The sequence below is a fragment of the Phyllobates terribilis genome, unplaced genomic scaffold (genome assembly GCF_046119375.1).
Source record: "Phyllobates terribilis strain yellow unplaced genomic scaffold, ASM4611937v1 Scaffold_4__5_contigs__length_816908805, whole genome shotgun sequence".
Taxonomy (NCBI): Eukaryota; Metazoa; Chordata; class Amphibia; order Anura; family Dendrobatidae; genus Phyllobates; species Phyllobates terribilis.
In genome coordinates, this window is record NW_027362764.1 from 602,617,307 (window position 1) to 602,641,345 (window position 24,039).

Sequence of the window (24,039 nt, forward strand, 5' to 3'; positions counted from 1 at the left end):
ACCAGGTTCAACACGTGAGCCATACAAGGCACGTGTGTGACATTGCCCCGGCGAAGGGCCGCACCCAGGTTTGCAGCATTGTCGCACACGGCCTTCCCTGGTTTCAGGTCCAGTGGAGACAACCATTCATGAAATTGGTTCTCCAGAGCTGACCACAACTCCTCAGCTGTGTGACTCACATTTCCCAGACATTTCAATGTAAAAACCGCCTGATGACGTTGAGCCCTACTGCCAGCATAGTAAGGAGGTGTGCAGGATCCCTTCTGCGCAGTTAGAAAGCTTGTGGCATGACCAGACAGGCTTTGGGTGCAGGTGGAAGACCGAGAGGAGGTTGAGGAGACAGAAGCAGTGGAGGAAAAATGACATAAAGAGGATTGACGCACAACTCGTGGGGACGGCAAGACTTGGACAGCAGCCCCTTGTCCTGCTGTCACCATAGTTACCCAGTGCCCAGTCAGCGACATGTAACGCCCCTGTCCATGCCTACTCGTCCAAGTGTCTGTGGTGAAATGCACCCTGTCACACACAGAGTTTCTCAAAGAAGCGGTGATGTTGTGTGCGACATGCTGGTGGAGCGCAGGCACACCTTTCTTTGAGAAGTAGTGCCGACTGGGCATCTGGTACTGGGGCACTGCGACGGACATAAGGTCTCAAAAATCCTCTGTGTCCACCAGGCGGAAAGGCAGCATTTCTGTAGCCAAGAGCTTGCAGATGGTGAAATTCAACCTCTTAGCTTTCTCATGGCTAGGAGGAAATGGTCTTTTACTTGTCCACATCTGAGGGACCGAGGGCTGGCTATTGTGCTTAGACGGGGTTGATAAGGGTGTCCCCGGCAAACTGCCGGTCTGTGAGGAAGATGCAGGCAGACATGTTAGGTTGCCTTGATCCAAAGGTGGTGCTATCGATGTCGGACAGCGCTCAAGACCAGCTGGTGTTACCACCTCCAAAGAAAATGATGACCTGCCAATCACGCTGGCTGTTGCGGGTAAAGAGGTGGCAGGTCTGCGCCCCAAAACAGGTGTGACTGCTGTCCCCCCAGTCACAGAGGATGAAGAGGCCGCGGATGCACAAGATATGGCAGACGGTGGTTGGCCCGGCCGGCTAGACCGCATTGTAGCACACTGAGCTTCCCACTGCAACTTATGCTTCATGTCCATGTGCCGGTTCATGCATGAAGTACTCAAACTATGTATTTTTTGGCCTCTACTTAGCTTTTGCTGACAAATGTTACAGATAACACGAGTTGGGTCATCTTTATCGATCTGAAAAAATGCCCAGGCTATGCAAGGCTTAGCACCCATGCGACCTGAAGAGCCACCACGACTTGTGGTGAGAGGCAGAGTTGTGTTTGAGGATGCAGTTGTTGACGTGCTTCCAGTACTACGTCTCTGTCCAGGAAGGCGCAACCTGACCTCGTCGTCACTAGCATCTTCCTCCACCTCCTCTGCTGACCTCATCTCTTGGCTGACTGTGGGTTGACAGTAAGTGGGATCTCCGACCTCATCATCATCACCCTGTGCGTTATCACACCCGTCGTCCTCAGAGCCAACCTGTTCCTGCCCTGACAAAAAACTAAAGTTGTCGCTCCAATCAGGTATTTGAGTCTTATCATCGTCTTCCTCATTGTCTCCACCAACAGGAGTTACAGTTTGGGAATGAGGGTCTACATTATGGTCAGAACCTTCTGCGTCTGGTCCTGGATCCGACTCATAAAGATTCTGGGCATCAGTGCAGATCATTTCCTAGTCTGGATTCACAGAAGCGCTGGAGTCGACCTCTGATTCCCAGGCTATAGTATGAGTAAACAGCTCTGCAGACTCAACCATCTGTTCTACCTCATACTCAGACAGGCAGCTGGAGATTTGGGAGCTGTGAGGAAGCAAGTGCGATTTGGGTGACACCTTTGAGGACTGGAGTATTTGTGATGTTGAAGTTGATGTAGAGGAGAGCCCACTTAAAGGAGCACTTGATATCCGTTGAAGCACCTGCTGTTTTTGTGCCTCATCTGGAATTTGTAGCGATTGGCGTGGCCGTAAGAAAGGGATCTTATCACATTGTCCGCTAAAAGAAGTAGACATTTTAGTTTGGCTGGAAGATGGTCTTTCTTCTGCACCTACCCCACGGACACAACCTTTTTTCCCCTTCCCAACACGCCTATTCCCCTTTCCACCAGCAGCAGGCCTTTTTCCACTCATTTTGGTGGTTAACTAATTCACAACTCTGGAGTTGTTTGCACAAAAAAACAATGGATGGTAACCGAGCAGAGCTGAGTGGCCAAACTGTGGTATTGGGCCAAAACTATTGGCTGGGTTAGATGCAGAAAAAAATTATTTTTAATTTGCAACCTGATGGAGGTCAGTATAGATGGACTAATAGACCAAGTCCCACACACCGCTAGAAGCCCAAATATTTTTTCAGAGCTAGATGCAGAAAATTTTTTTATTCAATTTGCAACCTGATGGAGGTCAGTATAGATGGACTAATAGACCAAGTCCCACACACTGCTAGAAGCCCAAATATTTTTTCAGAGCTAGATGCAGAAAAAAATTATTTTTAATTTGCAACCTGATGGAGGTCAGTATAGATGGACTAATAGACCAAGTCCCACACACCGCTAGAAGCCCAAATATTTTTTCAGAGCTAGATGCAGAAAATTTTTTTATTCAATTTGCAACCTAATGGAGGTCAGTATAGATGGACTAATAGACCAAGTCCCACACACTGCTAGAAGCCCAAATATTTTTTCAGAGCTAGATGCAGAAAAAAATTATTTTTAATTTGCAACCTGATGGAGGTCAGTATAGATGGACTAATAGACCAAGTCCCACACACCGCTAGAAGCCCAAATATTTTTTCAGAGCTAGATGCAGAAAAAAATTATATTCAATTTGCAACCTGCTGGACGTCAGTATAGAAGGACTAATAGAACAAGTCCCACACACTGCTAGAAGCCCAAATATTTTTTCAGAGCTAAATGAAGAAAAAAATTATTTTTAATTTGCAACCTGATGGAGGTCAGTATAGATGGACTAATAGACCAAGTCCCACACACTGCTAGAAGCCCAAATATTTTTTCAGAGCTAGATGCAGAAAAAAATTATTTTTAATTTGCAACCTGATGGAGGTCAGTATAGATGGACTAATAGACCAAGTCCCACACACTGCTAGATGCCCAAATATTTTTTCAGAGCTAGATGCAGAAAAAAATTATTTTTAATTTGCAACCTGATGGAGGTCAGTATAGATGGACTAATAGACCAAGTCCCACACACCGCTAGAAGCCCAAATATTTTTTCAGAGCTAGATGCAGAAATTTTTTTTATTCAATTTGCAACCTGATGGAGGTCAGTATAGATGGACTAATAGACCAAGTCCCACACACTGCTAGAAGCCCAAATATTTTTTCAGAGCTAGATGCAGAAAAAAATTATTTTTAATTTGCAACCTGATGGAGGTCAGTATAGATGGACTAATAGACCAAGTCCCACACACCGCTAGAAGCCCAAATATTTTTTCAGAGCTAGATGCAGAAAAAAATTATATTCAATTTGCAACCTGCTGGACGTCAGTATAGAAGGACTAATAGAACAAGTCCCACACACTGCTAGAAGCCCAAATATTTTTTCAGAGCTAAATGAAGAAAAAAAATATTTTTAATTTGCAACCTGATGGAGGTCAGTATAGATGGACTAATAGACCAAGTCCCACACACTGCTAGAAGCCCAAATATTTTTTCAGAGCTAGATGCAGAAAAAAATTATTTTTAATTTGCAACCTGATGGAGGTCAGTATAGATGGACTAATAGACCAAGTCCCACACACTGCTAGAAGCCCAAATATTTTTTCAGAGCTAGATGCAGAAAAAAATTATTTTTAATTTGCAACCTGATGGAGGTCAGTATAGATGGACTAATAGACCAAGTCCCACACACCGCTAGAAGCCCAAATATTTTTTCAGAGCTAGATGCAGAAATTTTTTTTATTCAATTTGCAACCTGATGGAGGTCAGTATAGATGGACTAATAGACCAAGTCCCACACACTGCTAGAAGCCCAAATATTTTTTCAGAGCTAGATGCAGAAAAAAATTATTTTTAATTTGCAACCTGATGGAGGTCAGTATAGATGGACTAATAGACCAAGTCCCACACACCGCTAGAAGCCCAAATATTTTTTCAGAGCTAGATGCAGAAAAAAATTATATTCAATTTGCAACCTGCTGGACGTCAGTATAGAAGGACTAATAGAACAAGTCCCACACACTGCTAGAAGCCCAAATATTTTTTCAGAGCTAAATGAAGAAAAAAATTATTTTTAATTTGCAACCTGATGGAGGTCAGTATAGATGGACTAATAGACCAAGTCCCACACACTGCTAGAAGCCCAAATATTTTTTCAGAGCTAGATGCAGAAAAAAATTATTTTTAATTTGCAACCTGATGGAGGTCAGTATAGATGGACTAATAGACCAAGTCCCACACACTGCTAGAAGCCCAAATATTTTTTCAGAGCTAGATGCAGAAAAAAATTATTTTTAATTTGCAACCTGATGGAGGTCAGTATAGATGGACTAATAGACCAAGTCCCACACACCGCTAGAAGCCCAAATATTTTTTCAGAGCTAGATGCAGAAAATTTTTTTATTCAATTTGCAACCTGATGGAGGTCAGTATAGATGGACTAATAGACCAAGTCCCACACACTGCTAGAAGCCCAAATATTTTTTCAGAGCTAGATGCAGAAAAAAATTATTTTTAATTTGCAACCTGATGGAGGTCAGTATAGATGGACTAATAGACCAAGTCCCACACACCGCTAGAAGCCCAAATATTTTTTCAGAGCTAGATGCAGAAAAAAATTATATTCAATTTGCAACCTGCTGGACGTTAGTATAGAAGGACTAATAGAACAAGTCCCACACACTGCTAGAAGCCCAAATATTTTTTCAGAGCTAAATGAAGAAAAAAATTATTTTTAATTTGCAACCTGATGGAGGTCAGTATAGATGGACTAATAGACCAAGTCCCACACACTGCTAGAAGCCCAAATATTTTTTCAGAGCTAGATGCAGAAAAAAATTATTTTTAATTTGCAACCTGATGGAGGTCAGTATAGATGGACTAATAGACCAAGTCCCACACACCGCTAGAAGCCCAAATATTTTTTCAGAGCTAGATGCAGAAAATTTTTTTATTCAATTTGCAACCTGATGGAGGTCAGTATAGATGGACTAATAGACCAAGTCCCACACACTGCTAGAAGCCCAAATATTTTTTCAGAGCTAGATGCAGAAAAAAATTATTTTTAATTTGCAACCTGATGGAGGTCAGTATAGATGGACTAATAGACCAAGTCCCACACACTGCTAGAAGCCCAAATATTTTTTCAGAGCTAGATGCAGAAAAAAATTATTTTTAATTTGCAACCTGATGGAGGTCAGTATAGATGGACTAATAGAACAAGTCCCACACACTGCTAGAAGCCCAAATATTTTTTCAGAGATAAATGAAGAAAAAAATTATTTTTAATTTGCAACCTGATGGAGGTCAGTATAGATGGACTAATAGACCAAGTCCCACACACTGCTAGAAGCCCAAATATTTTTTCAGAGCTAGATGCAGAAAAAAATTATATTCAGTTTGCAACCTGATGGAGGTCAGTATAGATGGACTAATAGAATGATGCTATGCCCAAAAGATTTTACTTCACTAGGTGCAGTAAAAAAATTGGTATTCTATACACAGGTGGTATATCTTGCAACACAGATAGGCTACTCCACTGACTAACACACTCTGCAATAGGCCAAAAAGGATTAGCTTTGCTAGATTCAGCCAAATGCTGTGAAAAAAACTTGCACAGCACTGGCACAGACCTGCCTGGCAAAAACTGATAGGAACTGATGTAACCTAGTCCTGAAAAGGACTCCAATTACAATTAGTCTTTACTCCCACAATCTATCTATTTAAGAGCACAGACCTGCCTGATAAAAGTCGTAGGAAATGCTGTAACCTAGTCCTTAAAAGGACTGCAATCACAACTATTCCCTACTCCCAAGCTATCTGTATATTTGTGCGAAAATTGGCTTGAAATTAACAAGGTATAGCGCACACAGCAACAGCGGTGCCGTCTAACACGCAGCTGCAGTAGTGAGAAAATGGTGGCGACGGGGAAAATGGCTTGGTCTTATAGGGCAAGGACATGTGACATACACTGCCAATCACACATGCCCTTGCTTGTGTGAAAAAAAGCACTTCGCTCCGCGTGTGCGCTGCTGATAGGCTGACAGATTGCACCTCCCCACTGCAAATGCGGGAAAGAGAAAAAAAAATGGAGATCTTCATTGTTCCTGCAGAGATCCATCCCCTGCCCCTCCCCCCGCCCCGCTGTACACTCAAACTGCGTATTAACATTAATTTTCATCATTACTGAGAAAAAATCCAGTTATGATTTTGGTGCACGAACAGTTATCGAACATAACCTCGAACAGCCGAATTTTTCTCAAATTGTTCGTGTTCGCCGACCGGCTCGAACACCGCCCAAAACAGCTCGAATTTGAGATTGGCGAACAGTTCGAGTAGAACAACGCTCATCTCTAGTGGCTACTTTGAAGAACCTTGAATATAAGACATATTTTCAGTTGTTTCACACTTTTTTGTTAAGTATATAATTCCACATGTGTTAATTCATAGTTTTGATGCCTTCAGTGTGAATGTTCAATTTTCATAGTTATGAAAATACAGAAAAATCTATAAATGAGAAGGTGTGTCCAAACTTTTGGTCTGTACTGTATATGTGACATTGCTATTTTCGGGGGGCGCAATGATCTTTGCCAAAAGCAAGGTGCTGAATATGCCTGTGCAGCAAACTCTGCAGAGATAAATCGAGGTTCATAAGAAATTGTAATGAATATCTTAACCTGATGGGGGAAAAAAAAAGAATGACTCTAATCAGATGAGACATCACCAGTTATCATTGGAAATAAATATTTATTCTGCCATGGAATGTGTCTGAAACAACTTTACTTTCCTTATTTCATACTTAATCCTCCTATCTTAAATATTGTGCCGTCCCTTATTACATACAGTGTCTTCCCTTATTTTTTATAGTGTTGATTCTTATTAAATAGGGTACTCACTTTTTTAATATAATGCTATCCCTTATTACATAGAGTTACCTTCTTTATTAGGTATATGGGTGTCCCTCATTACATTGTATCCTCCCTTTTATGTATAGTGTCATTCTTTAATAAACACAGTGTTTTCCCTTATACAAGTGCAACACTTCTGTGTGTTGTTTGTATTTTTTAGTGCACTTGTTAGATAGAACTGCAGAGTGAAGGCAAAGCAGCCAAAATGTGCTCATCACCTCTGGTAACTCCTTCAAGACTGTTGGAAAGCAATGCCAGGTGACTAACTGATGACGCTGCTTGAGATAATGCCAAGGGAGTATAAAGCTGTCGGAGTAAAAGGTGGTTACTATGAAGAATATAAGGTTTAACACATATTCTGGATTGTTTCACACACCCCTTCTTTCTATATTGTGCTCCTTTCTGGTCTTGCTGCTCTCAGGCTGAAGATACAATGTGTACATTCAAATGAAAACAAGGAAAAGCATTGCAGATGGCCAAACCTTTGACCGCTACTGTAATTATCACAATTCCTATTAAAGTCAAATAAAGTTATAGGTAGCAGACATTCTCTCTGGCAAGTGGATGACTTGCTTGCTATATTGGCAGAAATCCTCTCTATTTCAAAACAGTCCTGGATAATCTGGGATGGTAGTGACTGTGCATGAATGTTTTAATTTGCCTTTTAAAGAGAACCTGTCAGCATGGCTTGTACTGTAAAGTAAAGACATGGCTGTAATAGTGGTGCAACACAGATTAAATTGATATCTTTGGTGAAAAAATCCGCTATGCAGTTCTTCTTTAATCACTACTAGACGTTTTGTCCTCATTAGATTTTGTTGTGCAGGGGATGAACTGTACACTGGTCCTCTCCTCTCTGTCTCCCCGACCCCTTTGGCTTTCTCCTCCCAAATCTCAGCAGTGACCTGTCATTCAAAGACTGGAGGCAGGCGGAGGGGCTGGGGAATCACAGACAGGGAGGAGAAGAACTAGTGTACAGTCTGGCCCCTGTGCACCGAAATCTAATTAGCAGAAAGCTTCAAAAGGTGATTAAAGAAGAACAACAAAGTGTATTTCTCCAGGTATCAGTTTAATCTGTGTTACAGCACTTTAGGCTGTGTGCCCACGATGAGTTTTTTAAGCGTTTCCGCAGCGGCAAAAACGCTGCAGAAACGCTTAAAAAATGCATGGTAAAAGGCCTGCCATGTTCCCCAATAATAATCCGCATGTGCTGTGCACATGCTGCGGAAATTTCCGCTGCAGGTTATCATTGCGGAAAAAAACGCAGCACTACCAATTATTTTGCGGAAGCGCTGCATTTTCGCCGCCATTGACTTTCATTGGAACGCTTGGATTCCGCATTACTAGATCTGTACATGCGGAATCCAAGCATTTCAATGTGCGGAGGACAGGAGACTCTCCTCCGGACCCGGGTACCATAGAACCTGTTAAAAAAAAGAATAAAATAAAAAATAAATATTATATTTACCTTCTGATGGCCCCCGGTCTCCTTGTCTTCGCTTGCCGGCAACTCGCGTTGGACTGAAGGACCTGCGCTGACGTCATAGTCATGTGACGGCAGGTCCTTCAGTGTAGTGTACCGCGAGCTGCCGGCAAGCCAGAACGGCTGCGAAGCAAGACTCCGGGGGCCATCGGAAGGTAAGTATAGATTTATTTTTTTATTTTTTACCATTCTTTAAGGTCACACTATATAAATCCATGCCGTTTACATGGATTTATATAGTGTGACCAAGTTGACAAGCACTTTCCAAGTGATGCTATAATCGCTTGGAAAGCGCTTGTCAACCCTCATGTGGAAATGCATGTGAAGAACGCTTCACATCCGCATGTCCCTGGCAGGAAAAACGCATGTACAATCCGCATGCGTTTTTTCTGCCAGGGAGATGCAGAAATGCTCAGGAAAAAATCCTGAGCATTTCTGCATCGTGGGCGCATAGCCTAACATTACAAAATTGTGCTGACAGGTCCTTTTTAAGTAATTCAGAAGAGACCTACAAGGAATAAAGTTAAAATGCGCTCTGTAGCATTTAAATATCTTTTTATTTAAATATGAAAAATCTTTTTAATATCATTATACTATATTAGTAACATAAAGATATACTATATACTCTTTCACATCTGTCACCAAATGTGTTACAGACCTCACTCACATAATGTAACCTCTATACCACAAGCAGTTTGGCATTGGCTAAATCATAGTACAATGTCTTAGGATCCCATTCTTTACCCTTAATAGATAACACAAAATGCAGTTTTTAACCCCTTTACCCCTGAGGGTGGTTTGCACGTTAATGACCAGGCCAATTTTTACAATTCTGACCACTGTCACTTTATGAGGTAATTACTCTGGAACGCTTCAACGGACCCCCCTGATTCTGAGAATGTTTTTCGTGACATATTGTACTTCATGATTGTGGTAAAATTTCTTCGATATCACTTGCGTTTATTTGTGAAAAAAATGGAAATTTGGTGAAAATTTTGAAAATTTTGCAATTTTCAAAATTTGAATTTTTATGCCCTTAAATCAGAAAGACATGTCACACAAAATAGTTAATAAATAACATTTCCCACATGTTTACTTTACATCAGCACAATTTTGGAACCAAAATTTTTTTTTTGTTAGGGAGTTATAAGGGTTAAAAGTTGACCAGCGATTTCTCATTTTTCCAATAAAATTTACAAAACCATTTTTTTTTTAGGGACCACATCACATTTGAAGTCACTTTGAGAGGTCTTTATGACAGAAAATACCCAAAAGTGAAACCATTCTAAAAACTACACCCCTCAAGGTGCTCAAAACCACATTCAAGAACTTTATTAACCCTTCAGGTGCTTCACAGGAATTTTTGGAATGTGGAAGAAAAAAAATGAACATTTAACTTTTTTCACAAAAATGTTACTTTAGACCCAATTTTTTTTATTTTCGCAGGGGTAACAAGAAAAAATGGACCCCAAAATTTGTTATGCAATTTCCCCTGGGCACGCAGATACCCCATATGTGGGGAAAAACCACTGTTTGGGCGCACGGCAGGGCGGACACCATGTCGCGTTTGGAGAGCCCCTGTGTGCCTAAACATTGGAGCTCCCCCACAAGTGACCCCATTTTGGAAACTAGACCCCTCAGGGAACTTATCTAGATGTGTGGTGAGCACTTTGAACCCCCAAGTGTTTTGCAAAGGTTGTAGGTCGTAGAGCCGTGAAAAAAAACAAACATTTTTTTTCCACAAAAACGCTCTTTTAGCCGCAATATTTTTATTTTCACGAGGGTACTAGGAGAAATTGGACCCCAAAAGTTGTTGTGCAATTTCTCCTGAGTACGCTGATACCCCATGTGTGGGAGAAAACTACTGTTTGGGCGCATGTCAGGTCTCGGAAGGGAAGGAGTGACGCTTTGGAATGCAGACATTGATGGAATGGTCTGCGGACGTCATGTCACGTTCTCAGAGCCCCTGATGTGCCTAAACAGTGGAAATGCCCAACAAGTGCCCCCTTTTTGGAACGGATACCTGATTTGTCAATTTTATAATGTAGTGTTATACGCCAGTTGTGTAGGACAACCTGACAAACACTACACAACTGAAGTATGACAACCTGACGAACACTACGTCAGCAGTGTAGTGTTCGTCAGGTTGTCATACGTCAGAAATTAATTCAATAGTCCATGGAAGTATGGTACCTTTTGAAGCAGTCTTTCATGCAGAGGCCAGGTTTGTCGGGGCAGGTGTCACATTGGTAAATGGTGTCCTTGCGTATTCCCCTTCGGTAACACACTCGGCACTTCTTTTGTGACTTACCTTTTTTTTCCGCTGTGAGGGATCTGCCCCGGGAAATGCTGGCCCAGTACAATTCGAGGTCCTTCAGTTCCAGAAGTAGTGGGACCCGCTCCGCCACCACTGCCAAATATCAGGGCCTTGATAACTGTCTCCTGAAAGTGAAGATACGACGCAGAAGTCTGGCCTGCACATTTTGACAGAAGGAAAGCGTTGTGCATTGCCATCTGAACAATGTGCACGGCCAGCTTCTTATACCATACCTTGGCCTTTCTCAAAGCACTGTACGGCTGGAGGACTTGATCGGAGAGATTAACTCCCCCCCATGTACTTGTTGTACCCCACTACACAGTCTGGTTTGGCGACCAGTGTAGTGGAACCTCTTACAGTGCTGAGGGTGCTGCCATCACCATTTATGGTGGTCAAGAGAAGGACATCCCTCTTGTCCTTGTACTTGACCACTAACAGGTGGTCACTACATTGGGCTCTGCTCTCACCCCTTCTGAGCAGCTGCCCAATTAGTGTATTTGGGAGGCCTTTCTGATTTTTGCGGACAGTACCGCAAGCTGCGGTATGTCGCGCAGAGAGGGACTTGAAGAGCGGGATACTTGTACAAAAGTTATCCACGTACAGGTGATAACCTTTATCCAGCAGTGGGTGCACCAAGTCCCACACAATTTTCCCACTCACTCCCAGAACAGGGGGGAATTCAGGGGCTTCAATCCAGGAGTCCTTCCCTTCATAAACTCTAAACTTGTGAGTGTAGCCTGAGGTACTCTCACAAAGTTTATACAGCTTGATCCTGTACCTGGACCTTTTACTGGGCAGGTACTGCCGGAATCCAAGCCGCCCGTTAAAAGAAATTAAGGACTTATCCATGCAGATGTCCCTTTGGGGCACGTACACTTCACCAAACTTGTTGTTGAAGTGCTCGATGATCGGCCGAACTTTGAAAAGACGATTAAAGTTCGGGTCATCGCGTGCAGGACACCTTGCATTATCTTGGTAATGCAAGAACTTGCAGATGGCCTCAAAACGTGTCCGGGTCATGACCATTCAGAACACTGGAGTGCTATACAAAACGTCAACACTCCAGTATTGACGAACCTCTGTTTTTTTCAGGATCCCCATATGAAGGACCAGGCCCCAAAACTTAATTTCTTCTGCGTCTACAGGAGACCAGTTAGAAAATGATGAAGAGGGGTTTTGTTCCAAAAATTGATGAGCATACAAATTAGTTTGGCCCACCATGAGGTTTATAAAATCCTCAGAGGAAAAGACTTTGAAAAAGTCTATTTCTGTGAGGCCGGTGGTGTCAAACTTGATTGCTGATTCCGCCACGAAATCAGGAATCAGTGGCTCAAAATTTTCGGGGGCGAGGTCCATATGGGGTCAGTAGTGGGGGGCGCTGGAACATCTTCTCTCCTGCGATGACTGCAGGGCGGTCCAGCAGCACCTGAGGAGGAAGAGGAGGAAGAAGAGGAGGAAGAGGAGGACAATGAGGCTTCAGAAAAGTAAAGAAATGTGGGATCCTCGCCCTCGCTGTCAGTCTCAGTGTCGGAGGCAACAATAGCATATGCCTCCTCCGCTGATTAGCGAGTTTGGGATGAGCCGGACATTTTTTTTTCTCGTGTATGTTGTGCGTGTGTGTCAGTACTTTATTTAGAGTGTGTGTGTGTGTGTGTGTCAGTGTGCTTGGTGTGAACTTTTTTTTTCTGAAAAAAAAGGAACTACCGTAGGTGGTGCAAACAGCGAGCATGAGTGCGGACCGGTGAACTATGTCACCAATCAACTCTCGGCAGCTGCTGGGTGTGTGCGCGGATGTGGTGAAAAGGTGTGGGGGGGGGAGAATTGACAGGGACAAGAAAAAGTCCTGAAAAACAGCGAGCACGGACGTTGATCAGTGACGTAGACACTGCTCAGCGCTCGGCCGCTGCAGGACGCACGAAAAAAAAAAAAACTGGGGGGGGGGGGAGGATTGGGGGTGAAAGGAGGGGGGGAGAGGAGGGGGGGGTGGATGAGGGGAGAACAGAGATGGACTTACCAAAGTCTTCTCTGTTCTTCTTTCAGCAGGATAAGGAGCTGGTGACCCAGGACCCTGGAGACAGCAGCAGGACGCCGAAGCTGGAGACCCAGCAACCTGGAGACAGCAGCAGGACGCCGGAGCAGGAGATCCAGGACCCTGGGGACCGCAGCAGGATGCCGGAGCAGCAGCAGCGACTGGAGCAGGTAGGAGAAAGGTCTTGTAGTGTAACAGAAGATTCTGTGGCACTACAAGGCCCAGCACAGTGCAGATCAGACGTGACCGCTCTGTAGAAATCCTCACCAAGTGTGAGGATCTGCAGGGCGGTCACAGGGGGGTGACAGGCAGGTGACAGGCCGGTCGCCACCCGGTGACCTCCCAGTCAGGTACTCTGATTGGTGCGATCGATGATGACATCGATCGCACCAATCAGAGATGGCTGGGGCCTGGGCACGCACCACAGGGAGGTGACAGGCAGGTACTCTGATTGGAGCAATCGATGTTATCATCGATCGCTCCAATCAGAGCTGGCTGGGGCTTCTATGACATCACAGGGGGTCATGGGGAGGTGACAGGCAGGTCACAAGCCGGTCACCGCCCCGTGACCGCCCTGTTACCGCTGTGATCGGTGCGATCGATTTGACCGGCGATCGCACCGATCCTAGCAGTTTGGGGAGAGGGCTGGGGTTACTAGGCAACAGCCTAGGATCGGTGCTCTTAGGAGCACCGATCCTAGGCTGCACATCACTGTTTCCGGAAATCTGATTGCCGGAAACAGTGAGAAATGCTGTGATTGGCTGTTCAGAATTGAACAGCCAATCACAGCGATCGTGGGTGTGAGGGGGCGGCGACACCCCCGAGATGCCGGCGCCATCTACCCTAAGGTAAGATGGCACCGGAATTTTAATTCTATCACCGCGACTTCGGTCGCGGTGCCGCATTAAAGATAAGGCGTATTAATACGTATCTGGTCCATAAGGCCCAGGGCACAGATACGTATTAATACGCCCTATGTTGTAAAAGGGGTTAAATGAGGGTCTTTATTATTAAGGGAAAAAGAAATCCAAACCTACAGGGCCCTGTGTGAAAAAGTGATTGTCTCCTAAACCTAATAACTGGTTGGGCCACCCTTAGCAGCATCAACTGCAATCAAGCGTTTGTGATAACTGGCAATGAGACTTTCACACCGCTCTGAAGGAATTTTGGTCCATTCATCTTTGCACAATTGTTGTAATTCTGCCACATTGGAGGGTTTCCAAGCATGAACCACCTTTTTAAAGTCATGCCACAGCATCTCAATCAGATTAAGGTCAGGACTTTTACTAAGCCACTCCAAAGACTTAATTTTGTTTTTCTTAAGCCATTCAGATGTGGACCTGGTGTGTTTTGGATCATTGTCCTGCTGCATAACCCAAGTGCACTCCAGCTTGAGGTCACAAACAGATGACCGAACATTCTCCTTCAGGATTTTTTGGTAGACAGCAGAAATCATTGTTCCATTTACAACAGCAAGTCTTCCAAGTCCTGAAGCAGCAAAACAGCCCCAGAACATCACACTATCACCGCCATATTTTACTGTTGGTATGATGTTCCTTTTCTGAAATGCTGTGTTGCTTCTACGCCAGATGTAATGGGACATACACCTTCCAAAAACTTCAACTTTTGTCTCATCAGTCCACAGAGTATTCTCCCAAAAGTCTTGGCGATCATCAAGATGCTTTCTGGCAAAACCAAGACAAGCCTTTATTTTATTTTTGCGCAGCAGTGGATTTCATCTTGGAACTCTGCCATGCATGCCATTTTTGCCCAATCGCTTTCTTATGGTGTAGTTATGAACACTGACCTTAACTGAGACAAGTAAGGCCTGCAGTTCCTTGGATGTTGTTGTGGGGTCTTTTGTGACCTCCTGGATGAGTCGTTGCTGCTGAGGTAATTTTGGTCGGCCGACCACTCCTGGGAAGGTTCACCACTGTTCCATATTTTCGTCATTTGTGGATAATGGCTCACTGTGGTTTGCTTGGGTACCATTTAGAAATGGCTTTATAACCTTTTTCCAGACTGATAGATCTCAATTACTTTGTTTCTCATTTGTTCCTGAATTTATTTGGATCGCAGCACTATGCCTAGCTTTTGAGTATTTTTTGGTCTACTTCACTTTGTCAAGCAGATCCTATTTAAGTGCTTTCTTGATTGAAAACAGGTGTTGCAGTGATCAGGCCTGAGTGTGACTAGGGGAATTGAACTCAGCTTCTTAAATATGTGATAAACCAGTTATTTTATGTTTTAAGGAGGAGGGGGGGGAATCACTTTTTCACACATGGCCCTGTAGGTTTGGATTTCTTTTCCCCTTAATAATAAAGATCTTAATTTAAAAACTGCATTTGGTGTTTACTTGTGTTGTCATGATCTAGTATTTAAATTTGTTTTGTGATCTGAAACATTTAAGTGTGACAAACATGTAAAAGAATAAGAAATCAGGAAGGGGGAAAACACTTTTTCACACCACTGTATATTTGCTTATCAGCTTTTCGCCACTCCTCTGCATTGGTTATATATCTGTTTAGACCCTGCTGGGGAGCGTTTAGACCAGAGGTCTCAAACACGCGGGCCGCATGCGGCCCCTGAGGCTGCTTTATGTGGCCCGCAGGCACAGACCCCTTCACGATCCCGACCTGGTCTAGGAGGAGCCGCCGACAGCAGCGCTGCATTGCCGCACAGAGACCGTCTCCCAGCACAGCATTTCCAATGCCAGCCGCCGGCCAATCAGAGGCCAGCAGCTGACATCAGCATGTCGGCGCAGCGAGTATGACGTCATTGCCATGCGCAGATGTCAGCTGCTGGCCTCTGATTGGCCAGCGGCTGGCATTGGAAATGCTACGCTGGGAGACGGTCTCTGTGCGGCAATGAAGCGCTGCTGTCAGCGGCTCCTCCTGGACCAGGTCGGGATCGTCATGGGGTCTGACTCTGTTGTGCCTGCGGGCCACATCTCCAGGAAGGACGCCAAGGGAAAGGAGGACAGGTGAGAATAATCTTTTTTTTTCTATTTTATGTGTGTGAAGAACAGCACAGGGGGCACATAGCCCCAAGATGGGGACCTGGATGGGGCACATAGCCCCAAGATGGGGACCTGGATGGGGCACATAGCCCCACGATGGGGACCTGGATGGGGCACACAGCCCCACGATGGGGACCTGGATGGGGCACACAGCCCCACGATGGGGACCTGGATGGGGCACACAGCCCCACGATGGGGACCTGGATGGGCCACACAGCCCCACGATGGGGACCTGGATGGGGCTCACAGCCCCACGATGGGGACCTGGATGGGGCAAATTAGTACAAGATGGGGACCAGGATGGGGAACATTGCCACAGGATGGGGACCTGGATGGGGCACATAGACACAGGATGGGGAACATTAGTACAAGATGGGGACCTGGATGGGGAACATTGCTACAAGATGTTTGCCATTATTACTATATGATGCTAATTGTAAGACAATATTACTGTATGTGGCCAATTGGGGGAAACAAAATAGTAAAAATGAAAAAAATAAAAATAAAGCATGAAAAAATATTGGGCACTAAAAATGCTGTTTTATATGTAAACTAAAGTAAACACAAAAAAGTGCACGTTTATTATCGCCACATCCATAACGACCCAAGCTATAAAAAAATAAAACACGGCCAAAATGTTCAAAAGGTGTATACAAAAAAAAAAAATGGTATCACTAAAAATGTCACATTGAACAAAGAATGCAGCCCTCCAAATTCAAATTTTTTCCATTTGCGGTCCATATACCCAGCCGAGTTTGAGACCCCTGGTTTAGACCATTGGCAGTGCCACAAAGGAGAATCATGGAATAGGCTGGTGAGCTTAATATTTTGTTTTTTTTTTATTATTATTTTTGCCCAGTGGTAAAAATAACTTCCTTATTATATAGAAATTTAACCACTCCAACCTAAATTTGAACAGGACTTGTCATCAGAATCTCTGTGCGGTGCCGCCTCAGATATGATTGTATCTCTGTATATGTAGTTAATATGGTACAATATCTCTGCTTGCTGTCTGTCATCCACTGTAACTTCCCATGAAACAATCTAAATGGTACAATATCTCTGCTTTATGGATCTTTGCTATATGTCACCTTTTACATTCCATTCAATACTCACTGATACCTGTCTATCCCCCCTTCCCCCTCACTGCAGACACTATCTGATGGTGGGAGTTGTTCAGGGCCGGCTCCAGGTTTTTCTGGGCCCCGGGCGAAAGAGTCTCAGTGGGCCCCTTTAACACATACCACGATTCATGATGCAGAGATACAGCGGAGAAATATATATATATATATATATATATATATATAGTACAATGCAAAGATTTCACTTCTTACATTACATGAGTGATATCTATTGTAAATTCCACAATAGCTCAGAAACCGGTGAATCGCTCCACACAGAATACTGGCCCCCATATAAGGCTCCATACGGAATACTGGCCCTCATATAACGCTTCATACAGGATACTGGCCCCCATATAACGCTCCACACAGAATACTGGCCCCCATATAACGCTCCATACAGGATACTGGTCCCCTTATAAAGCTCCATACAGGATACTGGCCCCCATATAACGCTCCATACAGGATACCGGTCCCCTTATAACGCTCCATACAGGATACCGGTCCCCTTATAACTCTCCATACAGGATACTGGCCCCCATATAAGGCTCCATACGGAATACTGGCCCTCATATAACGCTTCATACAGGATACTGGCCCCCATATAACGCTCCACACAGAATACTGGCCCCCATATAACGCTCCATACAGGATACTGGTCCCCTTATAAAGCTCCATACAGGATACTGGCCCCCATATAACGCTCCATACAGGATACTGGTCCCCTTATAAAACTCCATACAGGATACTGGCCCCCATATAACGCTCCATACAGGATACCGGTCCCCTTATAACGCTCCATACAGGATACCGGTCCCCTTATAACTCTCCATACAGGATACTGGCCCCCATATAATGCTGCATGCAGGCTGTTACCCCCCACATAATGCCCCATACAGGCTGTCCCCCCCTTATAATGCTCCATGCAGGCTGTTACCCCCCACATAATGCCCCATACAGGCCCCCCCTTTTAATGCTCCATGCAGGCTGTTACCCCCCACATAATGCCCCATACAGGCCCCCCCCTTTTAATGCTCCATGCAGGCTGTTACCCCCCACATAATGCCCCATACAGGCCCCCCCCTTTTAATGCTCCATGCAGGCTGTTACCCCCCACATAATGCCCCATACAGGCTGCCCCCCCCTTATAATGCTCCATGCAGGCTGTTCCCCCCCACATAATGCACTATGCAGGCTGCCCACCCTTTATAATGCCCCATGCAGGATGCCCCCCCCTTCTCTTTATAATGCCCCATGCAGGATGCCCCCCCCTTCTCTTTATAATGCCCCATGCAGGATGTCGTCCCCCCCTTTATAATGCCCCATGCAGGATGTCGTCCCCCCCTTTATAATGCCCCATGCAGGATGCCCCCCCCTTCTCTTTATAATGCCCCATGCAGGCTGTTCCCCCCCCCTCCTCTATATAATGCCCCATGCAGGATGTCCCCCCCCCTTTATAATGCCCCATGCAGGATGCCCCCCCCCCTTCTCTTTATAATGCCCCATGCAAGCTGTCCCCCCCCTCTATATAATGCCCCATGCAGGATGTCCCCCCCCCTCTATATAATGCCCCATGCAGGCTGCCCCCCCCCTCTATATAATGCCCCATGCAGGCTGCCCCCCCCTTCTCTTTATAATGCCCCATGCAGGATGTCCCCCCCCCCTCTATATAATGCCCCATGCAGGATGTCCCCCCCCTTCTCTTTATAATGCCCCATGCAGGATGTCCCCCCCCCCTCTATATAATGCCCCATGCAGGATGTCCCCCCCCCTCTATATAATGCCCCATGCAGGCTGTCCCCCCCCTCTATATAATGCCCCATGCAGGCTGCCCCCCCTCTATATAATGCCCCATGCAGGCTGCCCCCCCCTCTATATAATGCCCCATGCAGGATGTCCCCCCCCCTCTTTATAATGCCCCATGCAGGATGTCCCCCCCCCTCTATATAATGCCCCATGCAGGATGCCCCCCCCCTTCTCTTTATAATGCCCCATTCAGGATGTCCCCCCCCCCTCTATATAATGCCCCATGCAGGATGTCCCCCCCCCCTCTATATAATGCCCCATGCAGGCTGTCCCCCCCCTCTATATAATGCCCCATGCAGGCTGCCCCCCCCTCTATATAATGCCCCATGCAGGCTGCCCCCCCCTCTATATAATGCCCCATGCAGGATGTCCCCCCCCCCCTCTTTATAATGCCCCATGCCTCCATACATTAAAAAAAAAAAAACAAATACTCACCTCCCTTCTCCTCACCTGCTGCCGCTGCCCGCTGCTCGCTGCTCAGCTCCGAACTCCAGCGTTGTCGGCGTCTTCCCGTTCAGCGCTCCCTGTGACGGCTCAGGGGAGGGCGCGGTGAAAAGACGTCACCGCGCCCTCTGACCTGAGACGTCACAGGGAGCGCAGAGCAGGAAGACAGCGGATCTGCGGAGGCACGGGGAGAGGTAAGTATCGGGCTGCCGAGGCCCTGAGCAAGCGGCGGAGAAGGGCGGGCGCTGACACCGCTCTCCTCCGCCCATAGCCCAGCGGGGTGCGTGACCGCCAGTGGGCCCCTCTGCCTGCTCAGGGCCCCGGCATTTGCCCGGGTGCGCCGGGTGCTGACGCCGGCCCTGGAGTTGTTATACTATGTAGCATGGTGTTAGCTCTGCCTTTGATCAACTGGCCATCCCCCGGTGATCTGAGCAGCTGTTAATTTATCCACAAGCAGCTCCCACAATGCCCCTCACCTGATGATTTAGCCTCTCCTATAAATTTAGAAGCTGCTTAAGGGGTGCACGTGGTGTGGGGTGCATGCACGTGTCTTCTTGCGCTAAGTGTCATAGGCACCTAGTGTGGGCAGTTATTTTATTTGGCAGTTAGTCATTGCAGGAGTCCGGTAACCACACTTTATACCCTCTTTAACTACGTACTGAAAATATAGTACACATTCCCCCTAAGCAATGTTTCTATAGGTTTTCATTCTCTGCCCTATAGTCCTTCACTTTCTAGTAACCCCCCTAATATCTACACCTCGCAATGAACTGTTCATCTGTCCCTCCATCCTACCCCTTCATCTCACCTCCTCCTCAGAATTGTTCTTTCATATTCAATTCTGTGTCTCCAAACACAGACAGCCACCTCATGCTCTCTCCTGCTCCCACCTAACACTTTCTCTGCTCCTCCTCACTGCTGGCGATATCTCACCAAACCCTGGCCCTCCTCACCACATCCCCACAGTCACTTCTACCTCTTATCAACGACCTACCACAAATTTCCGTAACCTCTCTAACCTTATACCCATCTGCCCAGTCCCCGCTTCCCCAGCCTCACTAACAGGAGCTCTATGGAACACTCGCTCCATCTGCAACAAACTTTCCTACATCCATGATCTTTTCATTACTAACAAACTTTCCTTCCTCGGCATCACAGAAACCTGGCTCACCCCCTCTGACAAAGCTTCTCCAGCTGCACTGTCCTATGGTGGATTCCATCTTTCCCACACACCCAGCTCCAGCGGCAAGCATGGCGGAGGAGTTGGTATCCTCCTGTCAGAAAATTGCTCCTTCTCCCCAATTCCACTGCCACCCTCTGTTACTTTCCCCTCTTTCGAGGCACACTGTGTACGCATCTACTCCCCCTCCAACCTCCAACTGGCTGTCATTTACCGCCCCCCAGAGCTAGCCACCACTTTCGACCACATCACCACCTGGCAGCTTCACTTTCTTTCTGCTGACATCCCCACTATCATGGGCAACTTCAACATCCTCATTGACACTTCCCACTCATCTGTCTCTAAGCTTCTTTCCCTCACTTCCTCCTTCAGTCTTGCTCAATGGTCTTCCGCAGCCACTCACAAAGATGGCCACACACTGGACCTCATCTTCACCAGCCTCTGTTCCCTGTCTAACTTTTCCAACTCACCTCTCCCTCTATCTGACCACAACCTACTCACATTCTCTTCCCTCTCCTCCCCAGGTGCACAATCCACACTCCCCAAAGTTGCATACCCTCGCAGAAATTTCAAACATCTCGACCTACACTCACTCTCTGAATTCCTCCTCCCTCTTAGAGACATAAGCTCTTTACATGATACAGATGTTGCTGCTACTTTATATAACACCATAACAGCTGCAGCCTTCAATTTGGTCGCCCCCCTCACACATACCAAAGCTTGCACAATCAACAGGCAACCCTGGCACACCAGCCTGACTAAAGAACTGAGGCGGGCCTCCAGGGTTGCTGAGCGGAGATGGAAAAAGTCCCACTCCAACGAGCACTTCATTGCATTCAAACAGTCCCTCACTACTTTCAAGTCCACACTCACTGCAAAACAAACATACTTCTCATCTCCTCCCTGTCACATAACCCTAAATAGCTGTTCAACACTTTCAATTCTCTCCTCCATCCCCCAGCGCCTCCTTCCTCTCCTCTCAACCCAGCCGAGGACTTTGCCTCATTCTTCAAGCAGAAGATTGATACCATCAGACAAAGTTTTTGCCTAAAGTCCCCACAGCCCCTCCTCATATCTATTCAATCCTCCTCCTCCAAAATCAACTTCTCCGCCATTATGGAAGATCAACTTTCCTCGTTACTCTCCAAGTCACACCTCACCACCTGTGAACTTGACCCTATCCCATCCCACCTCATCCCTAACCCTACTACAGTCATCCCAACTCTCTCCTTCTGTACCAGTTTGCCGTTGCATTTTTGTTCAAGATTATTGCAATTGTTTTTGCACATGTACCTTTGTACTTGTACCTTTTTCACATGTAAATCGCCATGGAATAAATGGCACTATAATACGAAATAATAATATATCTATTTTTATTTTTTTAAATAAAACCCCTAAGCAAAAATATAAAACTATATATACACGATGATATATTTCTACTTACTTGGTGATTCCATGAGTTCTCGCCGTCTATTAGCTGTTGTTTTTCACTCAGTAAATCGCTGTAGACTTTTTTACCATCCTCAATCTGCTGGTCAGTGTTTAGCAAGTCTGAGGTGTACTCTGCCCATGTTTTCTCTGAGCTGCATAAATTATCTCTGTAGATAGTTTAAATTAAATATTCCAGGTTAATGATACAGTTTACCAGTTGTGGTATTAGAAGTGTCAGTTGTATAAACTACTAACAATTAAAGGGGTTGTCCACTACTTTGACATTGATGACTTATCCTTCGAACAGGTTATCACTTATAACTAGTGTTGAGCCACCCCCGTAGTGTTCGAGTTCGGTTCGGTTCGTCGAACACCCGTGTGTTCGCCGAACTGTTCGTCGAACTGTTCGTCGAACACCTTCGAACACCGTTAAAACCAATGGCAGGCAAACAAAAACACATAGAAACACATAGAAAACACCTTCAAAGGTGTCCAAAAGCTGACAAACTGCTCAGAAGACATAACTAACACATGGAAAAGTGACAAGTACATATAGTCATGCGAAAATAAAAGAGGTGGAGGAGTAAAAGGAGGGGGAGACACAGATATAGGCATGTCATGCCCTTCTAAAATCCAAAAAGTGAGAAGCCGACACGGCCAGTCCGCTCCTGCCCGTGCCACCTCCGTGTCGCCGGGTTTGTGCCAGAGCCGCGGTGAACCCTGACAGCCAGCCCCCCTCTCCCAATACTGGTGCCTGTCCGCTGGTGGGTCGAGCGAGCCCCCCTGTGGTGGAGGCAGCTCTAAGCTTTTTAATTTAAATTGTCTCTCTAATTTGAATGAATACACTTTAAATCCATTTACAAGGATCTATTGGAGGGCAAGTCTCATGCCAGCAGCTGCGGTAATTCCAGCTCCAGTAGCGTCCACTAAAGCTGCTGCAGTTAAAAAGCTTTTATAAGGATCGAGCTCGGCTGTCCACCGCAAGGCATCCTACTGCCAGTCCCAGCCCCTATGCCTTGGGGTGCCTCCTGATGCTCTTCACTAAGTATCCCATGGTCCCGAAGCATTTCCTTTGAAAAAATTAAGTGTCTAAACTACAGGTGGTGCAGCTTGCTTAACAGCCGGGATAATCCGCTCACTAGCAGACACTGCTACTAGGCACAAAGTATTTCCTGGGCTAGATGCAGTTAAAAATTTGTAATTAGATACTCTCGTTGGATGCTGAGAAAGCATTCCATAGAGTCTCCTGGCACGCCATATATGATTCTCTTAAAAAGCTTGGGGTAGGGGTCTAGGGGACCCTTTTATAGCCAAAATCACGGCCCTGTATCGCAATACATCACCTAGGCTGAAGATAAATGGAACTGTAGCACCCTGAGGGCTCGGTTGCTACAGACGTATTGCACCTCACCCAGAGGTGTGATATCTCACTCTCAGGTAAGGATGGAGTGTGGATCAGGACCCGACACCTGCATGCATTACACCACATTGCCGTGTGGCAGGGCGACCAATATGCCCCTGAGATGGGCACGACAGTCCCTGTCCCTGGCTGGAGTGGGGAGGGGGAACACTGAGGAAGGGGAATGTTTACTTGGAGATACTCCTGTACCATCGTCTCTAGGCGTTGACTATGTGTCAGACTTCTTGTCTCCTGTGGCCTTGCAAAGGATGGGCTAAAAAAGTGGTGAAATGATTCCGCAAAATTGATGTTACCAGCAGATACTGTGGTTCTGTTACGGTTTGAGTGCTGAACACTTGACGGTCCCACGGTTGGCAAGTTGGAACTGTGAGATTCACTACGTGCACCACTGGTATTTTGTGGAAAAGCACATGTAAGATTCTGCAACAGTCTCTGCTGATACTCCTGCATGCGTGCATCCCTTTCTATGGCAGGAATAATTTCTGCAAATTTACTTTTGTACCGGGGATCTAACAGTGTGGCAACCCAGTAGTCAGGATTATTTCTAATTCTCACAATTCAAGGGTCATGTTGCAGGTAGTGCAGCAAGAAGGCACTCATGTGTGTTGCGCATCCAGGAGCACCAAGTCCCTGTTGTGTTGGT

At 45.7% G+C, this 24,039-nt stretch overlaps 1 protein-coding gene across 3 annotated transcripts in view; it reads right to left on the reverse strand.

The window, feature by feature from the left end:
• The window catches only part of CCDC178 (coiled-coil domain containing 178), an 825,613-nt gene that overhangs the window by 690,361 nt on the left and 111,213 nt on the right, over window positions 1-24,039 (reverse strand). For all 3 annotated transcript variants that reach the window (XM_073676720.1, XM_073676718.1, XM_073676719.1), the window contains exon 9: window positions 21,990-22,143. In XM_073676720.1, coding sequence (XP_073532821.1) covers window positions 21,990-22,143 — 154 coding nt within the window. The remainder of the gene's footprint in view (window positions 1-21,989; window positions 22,144-24,039) is intronic.